This window comes from Nicotiana tomentosiformis, chromosome 6 (genome assembly GCF_000390325.3).
Source record: "Nicotiana tomentosiformis chromosome 6, ASM39032v3, whole genome shotgun sequence".
Classification (NCBI taxonomy): Eukaryota; Viridiplantae; Streptophyta; class Magnoliopsida; order Solanales; family Solanaceae; genus Nicotiana; species Nicotiana tomentosiformis.
In genome coordinates, this window is record NC_090817.1 from 110391449 (window position 1) to 110402466 (window position 11018).

Sequence of the window (11018 nt, forward strand, 5' to 3'; positions counted from 1 at the left end):
TGGTTACAAAGGTCATTTGAAGGAGAAGTGTTACAAGATTATAGGTTATCCACCAGATTTTAGAAGTAAGAAAAAGCCTCAGAACACTAGTGTGAAAGGATATGCTAACATATCAGCAGGAGAAGGAGGGAGTTCTGACACCACTCCTCAGATGCAGGGGCATTTCTTCACGGAAGATTAATACAAATAGCTGTTGGGACTTTTAAACAATCCAGATCCTGATCCAGGTGATTGTCAAATTTTAATGGAAGGTATAACTTCATTATTGTCCAAGGCATTTAACTATGCTTGGATAATAGATATTGGTGCTTCACATCATGTTACACCTTATAAAGAAGTGTTAGATAATGTAAGAAAGATTGAAAACCAAAATAACAATGTTGTGCAAGTACCTACAACAGGGTAAATGTCATGTAGCACATACAAGAAATGTGAAGATATTGGAGGATTTGACACTGAGAGATGTACTACATGTCCCTGACTTTAAATTCAATCTAATGTCGGTTTCTAAACTGACTAGGGAGTTGTCATGTTGTCCTGCATTTTTTCCTAATTTCTGTATGTTTCAAGGTCTCTACAGTGGGAAGGCTCTGGAGATTGGTAAAGAACACAATGGTTTGTATCTGCTGAAGAAAGAGCTCAATAAGGAATTACCAGCTATAGCAGGAAATATTGTGCAAGTGGAGGAAGATTCAGCCCTGTGGCATATCAGATTAGACCATCCTTCAACTGTTGCAATGCAACATATTCCTCTATTAAAGAATAAGATGAATACCAAGTTACAATATGGTTGTAAAGTATGTTCTTTAGCTAAGAAAAATAGACTTCCTTTTCAACCTAGTATTAGTAGAACAAATCAGATCTTTCAACTTGTACATGTAGATGTTTGGGGTCCTCATAAGATACCAACATATGACAAAAAATACTACTTTGTAACATTGGTGGATGAATTTAGCAGGTATACTTGGGTATGTTTGTTATAGTCAAAGTGTGAAGTAGTTGTTGTATTGAAGGATTTCTTTACCATGATGCAAAATCAGTTTGGTTTGAATGTCAAAAAATTGAGATTAGATAATGGCACTAAATTCTTTAATTCAAAATGTAATGAGTTATTGACATCATTAGGAATTGTGCATCAAAGTAGCTGCCCATACACCCCCCCAACAAATTAGGCTGGTGGAAAGAAAACACATGCATATATTGGAAGTAGCTAGAGCCTTAAATTTTCAAAGCTCCTTGCCAAACAGATTCTGGGGTGACTGTGCTAAAACAACAATTTACTTGATAAACAAATGGCCAACTTCTGTTCTATCAGGGAAATCATCTTATAAAGCTTTTTATAAGAAACCAGCTAAGATTGAGCATCTGAAAGTTTTTGGATGTTTGTGTTTTGCAATCATTCTGCCTAGAGGAGACAAATTTGCTCCAACAGCTAGGAGAGTTGTACTAATAGGATATTCAAAAACCCAAAAGGGCTACATGGTATATGATTTGGAGAATAGAACTTTTATAGTGAGCAGAGATGTCACATTCAGAGAACAAGTATTCCCTTTCAAAGGAATGACTTCAGACCTAGATGACATATTCCCACAATATCGTCCTGAGCTAACAACTATTGAGATATCCTCTAATCCTAACACCTCTCAACCTAATTCTCATAATATCCCTACATCATCTAAAGGCACATCTCCAATCATCACACAAACTTGCAGACAGTGTTGATCAATTACCATCACAGAATCAAGAAAAGGTAGATATCAACAGCATGAATTTAGATCCTTTAGCTACAGATCCAGTTGAAGAAGCTTGGGGCATTTCATCAGAAGGAGATGCTATGAATGATGTCAGGAAATCAGCAAGACCCTCTAGACCACCTATATGGATAAAGGATTATGTGACAACATGGACATTCATAGGGAACAGTCTATATCTAATCTCACAAGGACTCTCATATGTAAACCTCACTGTAGGATATCAGTCCTATTTGAAGGCCTTCTCAGCACACATTGAACCCGGTTCATTTAAAGAAGCTGTCCAAGATAGCAGATGGGTTGAGGCAATGCAGCGGAAGATAAGTGCACTAGAGGAAAAAAAACACATGGAAGCTGGTTGATATGCCACCAGGGTAGCAGGCCATTGGATCAAAATGGGTCTATAAGATAAAACATAAAGCAAATGGAGAAGTAGAAAGGTTTAAGGCCAGATTAGTGGCTAAAGGTTACAATCAAAAGGAGGGCTTAGACTACCATGACACTTTCTCCCCAGTGAAAAAAATGGTAACTATTAGGACCATTATGAGCATTACTGCAGCAAAAGGATGGAATTTGCATCAAATGGATGTAAATAATGTGTTTCTACAAGGTGACTTATATGAAGAGGTATACATAGGATTACCACAAGACTTTCATAGACAGGGGAGAGGAAAGTTTGCAACCTACTAAAGTCACTCTATGGGTTGAAATAGGCGTCAAGACAATGGAACATAAAATTGACAGATGCCTTGGTTACATATGGTTATCTGTAGAGTAATTTTGATCACTCTTTGTTCAGCAAGAGGCAAGGCTCAGATATGGTCATCATACTTGTTTATATAGATGACCTATTGATCACTGGAAGCAGTCCTCAGTTAGTCAATGATGCTAAGAAGACACTACAAAGCCAGTTCAAAGTGAAGGATTTGGGTGAACTGAGATACTTTCTTGGTATTGAGGTCCCCAGATCACAGAAAGGGGATTCTACTGAACCAAAGAAAATTTGCACTTGAGTTTATTTCAGGTGTTAGTCTAAGTGGATCTAAGCATGTTTTAACACTTCTAGAGTTGAATCAAAAGCTTACCACATCAGAATATGATGCTCATGTGGGAAATCTAGGAGATCCATATTTAGAAGACATTACTGCATATCAGAAGCTGATTGGGAAGCTCTTGTGTTTGACAATCACACACATCTGACATTAGTTTTGCAGCACAAACATTGAGCCAGTTCATGTAAAGTCCAAAGCAATATCATATGGATGCAACCTTAAGGGTGATCAAGTATATCAAAGGAGCACCAGGTCTAGGAGTACTTCAGCATGCAAAGCCAGTTAACAAATTAACTACCTATTGTGATGCAGACTGGGCAGCCTGCCCTAATACTAGGAGGTCTGTGACAGAATATGTTGTCAAATTAGGGAGCTCTCTGATCTCATGGAAATCTAAGAAGCAACAAATAATTAGTAGGAGCTCAGCAGAAGTAGAATATAGAAGTATGGTAGTTGTGACAGCAGAGGTCACTTGGTTATCATGCCTACTTAAAGAAATGCGGATACCAATTTCCAAACCTGTCCAATTATTCTGTGACAACAAAGCAGCTATTCAAATGCTGAGAATCCCATATTTCATGAACGCACCAAACACATAGAAATAGATTGCCATTTTGTACGACAGAAAATCAAGTCTGGGCTCCTTACACCACACCATGTCACTTCTGCTCTACAACTTGCAGACTTGCTCACAAAGGGTCTGTCTGCAGCTCAACATCACTCACTAGTTTCCAAGCTTGGAGTGTTGGATGTCTTCCAACCTTCAGCTTGAGGGGGAGTACAAAAGTAGGGTAGGCATATTAGCCAATTGGTAGTTATGTTAGTTAGTCAGAGGTACTTTAGTCTTTTTACTCATTCTTACACACGTCGTGTGAGTGAGCTGTATAAAACAAGCACTATGTATTAACAGAGTCGGTTACTCTCTAGCAGAAATAATGATCTTCTTCTTCATTCATCTTCTTCTCTCTACAATGTCCATTCTTAGTCGCATGCAACTGTGGTTTCTTCTAGATCTGTACTCAAATTTTATCACTAACTTGTTGGGAATCGAGACTTGTAGTAACAACTAAAAGGTCGCACATTCACTTGGTTGTTGATATTATTCAGTAAGTAATAAGTTTTGGGAAATAAAACACAAAGTTGATGAAACACACAACTCTTTGTTTCAAGATGTGTATAATGGGGGATGTTTGTAAAGCTTTTTAAGGCAGCAGTTCAAGACAAAGTAATCAAAACTTTTCAAGCTCCAAAATTCCACAGCTAGATTTTCCTCGTATGGAATTAGATAGAGTGGAGAGAAATCATTTGAAGGAGCTGGTCAAAATTCAAAGCATGTTTTAAGGAATGTAGGAGGTTGAACACATTAAAAGGCTAGTATCAATCAGACATCAAAGCGTCCAATTTGCGATTATCAACCAGTTAAATAATAAGCCAAATACCCTTAGTTCATTCCTTTAATCTGATATAGCAAATCCACGAAGAAAAAGAAATGATGATCCAAAACCTAGAGAAAGAGAATTATACTTCTCATAAAAACTGAAAAATGTGCAACTTGTTAATTACTCCCTGTTTCCCAATTTATGTGTCGGAGCTCGAATTTTATTCAGACATAAAATCTTTAACTTTTTTTGAAACAAAATTTATATATTTGAAAATTACGTAAAAGTACTATAAGTCACAGTAATTAACAATTCAAAATATCTAAAAGCATGAACAAATCATGATCAAAGAAAACCGTTACTCCCTAAATTCGCTACATAAATTTTAACGAGGGAGTATTTCGTTTCCCTTCAATTGTGTCCATCGAGAGAAATAGGAGTACTAGTCTAGCTTTTCAATATACTACAATAGGAACTACTGAAATGCTAAATTGCACAAAATCTTAGTGAACTACTGAAATTATTAGCGTGATTGATGAAACAAGTATTAAGATGATCTTCTCATTTTCATCAAGATAATTTCAATAAAAAGGATTAGGCATAGTTGTTTAAATTCCCCTTTAAAATGATCCAACATAAAGTTATATAAAATGAATACTAACCAACTTTTAAATAGAAAAAAAAGAAGAAGCAAGCAATTCAAATTTTCACTCACTCATTTTGTATATATATAAAAATATAATAACGTTAAACTTTTGAATCAAATAAACTGAAAGCTAGCCCACATTTTTAGTTCACATGCGCATAGCGGTTGCTTAAAAAGAACACCAAATATCTCGAACCAAAAGTTTTCTTCACTCGAGAAAAAGTCAAAGTTAAGTTCATTTGGCAATTAAACCACAATATATTCAGATGGCACATGAGGCTGGCTGGACATACACAAGGACAGATTTAAAGTAGACGCAAGCAGGTTCGATCAAACCTACTATAGAAAAATGACTGACTCAAATTTTGAATCCGTTACAAAATAAACATGGTCAAAGGTCTGAATTAGGTAAGTACAGATGCAGCTAATGCATTAAACGAAACACTAGTGTAAAGAATTCCACCATTAATGAACATGTCATTATTGCAGAGTTGCCTTATTACACACAGAAATAAGATAAGGAATACAATGAAAGATTCCCACTCCAATGAGACTGATAGGACAGACGTAATGTAGAAGCTAGCAAAGCTAACTACGACGATAAATCCGATAACAAAAGATAAACATACCAAAGGAAACATAATTATTTAATGTGATTCGGTCAATTAACCTACATCGACATGTAGAGATGAGCAATCCATTATATAAAAGAGAGTACAAAATATCGAGAGAACAACCTCACAAAAAGCATACACAAGTGTTAGGCTAACACTTGTCCCGAAATTCTCCCCCTAAACAAGACTCTCAAACCCCTTGTGGCTATTATAGATGTTAATGAACGAGAAGGAATGATCCTTTTATAAAGGTCAAAATATTTTCCTCCAAGAAAAATGACTAGCCAAATATGGAAGAATTATATTTTCCTTTTTTTGTAAAAGAAAAAAATACGGTAAATATATTGTCCTTCCTTCAAGGAATAGAGAAATCACATATGATAAGAAAATCAGGATAAGCACAGTCGAAGTGCGGAGCCGCTGAAGCGGCAGTCGAAGCACAGGAGCGCAACAAGAGCTAGAAGCAGGGGATCACAAAAGCGAAACTTGGACTGGAAGGGGGGATCCGCAGGAGCGGAATGCTAGGCGCATCTGCGCGTTGTTGCGACCAAACACACACGCAAGTATACTCGGCCGTCAAGTAATAAAGTGACTAGAAGCCGGATGTCGAACCCACGAGGACTTGTGATTAACTATTAACTAAATTAGACTATCCTAATTATCTAAACAAGAATTAAACCCAAAAATAATGATGCTAAAGTAATTAAACTAAAAAGAAAATAACTAATGAGCTTTAAACAGAGGAAGAACAATTTTTTGTATTATCAATGTGATGAAAACGATCTAGGGTTATGGGCTATCTAACATTCCTATTTATTCTTCAATTGAATTGACTAACTAATTTATCTAAATTATTGGTTAACAGGGTTAATATTGCTCATAAAAATATGTCGAGTTCTTACTCGCCAATTCAAATTAACCCAACGCCTATATGTCTATGGAATTAGAACTAACAAGAACGCATTTATAATTCCTGTAAATCAACCAAGAAAGGCAATTATATATATGTCTATCATAACCGCGAATCCATTCTCCGATGTCCGGGTTCAAGAACTTGCTCTACTCAATCCTATATGCAATCTAGAATTTCCACTTTTGAGTTCAATTCTAGATTCGTAGATAGTATTCAATTGGTGATCATGCAATCAAATAATTAAGTGTAGGATTGAATAAATAAACCAATATGATAAATCAAGAAAGCAAAATCAATATCCGAATAACAATAGTCATGGAAGAGCCACAGCCCTAGAACGTGAAGTTTAGCTCCACATCGACATGGTAGCCAAACAATAAATCATACAAAGAAACACAAAAATTACTAATTTTGGTGGAAGAAAAGATGAAACCCGGCCTCAACGGAGGCTCTGTGCTCTCCCCTTGTCAAAAATTACTTTAAAAAATATTCTCCCCATTAAAATAGGTTTAGGTTGGCTTTTATATGAGTTGGGGGCGTCTTGGGGTCGAAATAATCGATTTCTTGTCGAAATAGGACATATTCACGTTTTGAGCGTCCAGGGCAGCATGGGGCGCTGGCCCTGATGCTCAACTTTTTAGCATTCTGTTTTGTGCACCACAGGTAAGGATGGCAAGTGGGCCGGGACCGGCCCGGGACCGCGGGCCAAACGGGCTAAATGGGCCAGGACCGTTTGGCCCGGTTTTAGTGAGCCGGTCTTGTGGGCCGGTCCTATAATTTGGGCCCGCCAGGCCCGAGACCATTTAAAAAAAATATAGCCGTTGGGCTGTCAAAAATAGCCGTTGGCTATTTATAAAATAGCTATTTAATCCCCCCTAACTTTGTTTTAATCCCAAACTTTTTATAATTATACTTTTTCCCTATTTTCAACTATAAATACCCCATCATTCTTTCATTTTTTCTTTCTTCTATAATTGCTACTATCGCTTACTTTATTGTTACAATTTATGAAACAATTGTGAAGTTGGTAAAATGAAGTCTTCAACGATAATCAATTTTCAACAAGTTGTTCGTCAATTCGGTAAACTCGTTCCAACTCTTAAGTTTTAATATTATAATTTTGTTTATTTTATTTATCTGCTATTACTTTATTAATTAAGATGACTTCCTTAAAAAAACTTTTTGGTAAAAATAAGGGAAAATCCAAGAGTGACGAATCTAGTGCTCAATCTGTTCCTCCTCCACTACTCCGGGCTCCCCGAACCAAACTCCATATACGTCCTACACATGCTATTCTTGATAGCGATAATAGTTTATTACAATTTACTGAAAGTCAATTTTTCCATAATATTATAGCTGGTGAACAATTAGATCATGAATTAATGAATGTTCTTTATTCTAATCCAACTATTGATGAAAATGATGACGAGGAAATAGATTTTGATGAAACTCAACCGGATGATGATACACCAACTAGTCTTGCTCCTGATGTTAACCCAACTAGCGATAACCCTGCTAATCCAAATGATGCCCCATTTGATACTCCTATTACTACCCCTACTTTTTCTAGACAACCTAGTAAACGGACGAAAATATCTCCCGTTTGGCCATTTTTTACTCAACTAATTCCAGAAAATAAGGCTAAGTGTAAAACTTGTGGCACGGAGTTAGTTTTTAAATATTTTGGATCGCGGGGAGGGGGGACGAGAACTTTGGCTAGACACATAATGAAACACCCTAAAGATAGAGTGAGATATCTTCGTCTAAAAGCTTTGGCCGAGGTGAAAAGTCTACCTACTCCTAGTCAGGTTGACCCTAGTACCGGTTCAAATCAATTTCAACCGAGAATTAATACTGTTACCAGTGGTATTTTATATTATGATCCAAAAAAAGATTGGGAAGAATTGACAAAAATGGTAACTGTTATGTGTTTACCCTATAGTTTTCCTTCTGACCCTAACTTTGTTCATTATATTAGAATTTTTTTAATCCTACTTATAAAGGTTTTCCTCGCAAATCCGTAAAGAGTGATATTTATAAATATAAACATGAATATGAATAATATTTGCGCTATTTATTTACTTATATAAATTATCGTATTGCTATTACAACTGATATTGGTAGAAGTGGTAACGATTGTGATTACCTTACTGTTACCAGTCGTTGGATTGATGAGGATTGGATAATGTAAAAGCGCATTATTTCTTATAGAATAATTAATTCACGTCACACAGGGCATTTTATTGCTAGCACAGTTACAGATATTTGTAGATATTTTTGCATTAGTGATAAAATAATGTCAATTTCAATGAATAATGCTACTAGTAACACAAATGTTATAGCCTTGCTTACCACTACGCTAAATCCTACATTTAGTGATATTTTTCATGTTAGATGTATTTATCATATTTACCATTTAATTGTGGGTGATGGTACGAGAATTTTAAATATTGAAATTGAAAAAGTTAAAATGGCTCTTAACTGGCTTTTTTATTCAAACCATAGAAGTGGACTTAGAGAAAACTTAATGATGGTTCCTTTGTATATCTTCTCCTATATGTTGATGATATGTTGATAACTTCCAAGAATTCGGAAGAAATTGATAAGTTGAAGATTCAACTGAAGGAGGAGTTCGAGATGAAGGATCTGGGTGAGGCAAAGAAAATTCTTGGCATGGAGATAATAAGAGATAGACGTTCAAAGAAACTCTGTTTATCTCAGAAAGAATATTTGAAGAGAGTACTACAGCGTTTTGGCATAGATAAGAAGACTAAGCCAATTAGTACGCCACTTGCTCCCCATTTTAAGCTAAGTACTACTATGTCGCCAAAGGATGAAACTGAACAGGAGTATATGTCAAGGGTACCATACGCAAATGTTGTTGGTAGCTTGATGTATGCAATGGTTTGTACGAGACCTGACATTTCACAAGCCGTTGGAGTTATTAGCAGATATATGCATAATCCAGGAAAGGAGCATTGGCAAGCTGTGAAATGGATTCTACGGTATATTCATAGTACTGTAGATGTTGGGTTAGTTTTTGAGCAGGAAGGCAATCGGTCTGTAGTTGGATATTGTGACTCAGATTTTGCGGGTGATCTGGACAAACGAAGGTCAACTACTGGTTATGTGTTTACTTTTGCAAAGGCACCAGTTAGTTGGAAGTCTACTTTGCAGTCAACAGTTGCTTTGTCTACAACAGAGGCAGAGTACATGGCTATTACGGAGGCTGTGAAGGAGGCAATTTGGCTTCAGGGGTTGCTAAAGGAGCTTGGTATTGAACAAAAAAATATTACAATTTTTTGTGATAGTCAAAGTGCTATTCAATTAGCGAAGAACCAAGTTTATCATGCAAGGACGAAGCACATTGATGTTCGGTATCATTTCGTACGAGAAATCATAGAAGAAGGTGGAGTCACGGTGAAGAAAATTCATACTACGGAGAACCCTGCTGATATGCTGACAAAAGTGGTGACTGCGGTCAAGTTTCAACATTGTTTGGATTTGATCAACATTGTTGAACACTAAAGATTGAAGATGAAGACACAACCAAAATTTGTTATTGAGAGAAAATTGAAGATGTGGAATTTTGCCAAGGTGGAGATTTGTTGAAATTGGCAAAAGTACCACATCGGTGGATGACAATTTTGAATGAGAATTTCACCCTATAAAAGGAGGCCTAATGTTTAGGATTTAAATACACCTCTCATTTGCCTTTTATCTTCTTAAGGCATTTGTATCTTCTCTCTTTAGTATTATTTCACTTGTAATTTTGGAGTGGAATAAAATATTGATTGTGTCCGAGGAAGTAGGCAAAATTGGCCGAACCTCGTAAATTCTGGTGTTCTTTTATTGTTGTCTTATTGTCTTGTTTATTATTTAGTTCACCCAGCTCACAATATGATTTAATTGCTTTTGCTAGACACTGTTTCTCAAGATCCTCAGACTTCTGAATATAGCTCCGCAAATTATCTCTATGGGAAACTCTTTCAACCTGAAAGAACAAAGGTTCTGTAAAAGCCGGAAGCTGAAATCATAAAATGACGGTGATCATTTAGCAGATGATGCGAGCAGTTTCTCAAATGATATGTAGATCTCTTAGAGGCAAATTGGCTAAGATGGAAACTGAATACTTGTATATAATCTGAATATTTTGACTTAGAAATGCATTTATCCTCTTATAATTTCCTTTCCTTTGCTTCTATTCCTTCAAAAGAACCAACCTCTCAGGTCTGCCTTCGTGCATTCTACATAACAATTACTGTATTAAAGTCAAAATATCAAACCCAAGGTCAAGAGAATGCAAGTAAACTAAGTGCATTGAAACAATCAAGAACATGAAGCAGCATTATGCAAATGAACACACACACATACATATATGGAGTTTGGACAGCTTTTTGAATTATTTTGGAGAAACATTTTTGGAAAAAGAATGTGTTTGGATGACCGTGCAAATATCTTTTTGAAACACCTGCTCATATTAGGATTAATGTGTGTTCCCTACGAGCACAAAACCAAATTGATAATTCCTGTCCTCCGTGGCTGCCAAGGTGTCACCTATGTCATCACCATCCTTATCTGCCACAAGTACCTCTGTTACTGCTTATGTTACTAGGAACTAACCAAATTGTTGATTCAGTGCTATAACAATTTCCTCTTATTG

The 11018-nt window shown here is 36.2% G+C and overlaps 1 protein-coding gene across 1 annotated transcript; it reads left to right on the plus strand.

Annotated features, from left to right (window-relative positions):
* The first annotated feature begins 3009 nt into the window (after nt 1-3009).
* Nucleotides 3010-3402, plus strand: LOC138894576 (uncharacterized mitochondrial protein AtMg00810-like). The gene has a single exon (XM_070179279.1). The coding sequence runs from the start codon at nt 3010-3012 to the stop codon at nt 3400-3402; it is 393 nt and encodes a 130-aa protein (XP_070035380.1).
* Nucleotides 3403-11018: the final 7616 nt, after the last annotated feature.

Excerpts from the sequence above, each read along its gene's own strand:
- LOC138894576 (XM_070179279.1), top strand. The coding sequence starts at position 3,010 with ATGGATGCAACCTTAAGGGTGATCAAGTATATCAAAGGAGCACCAGGT.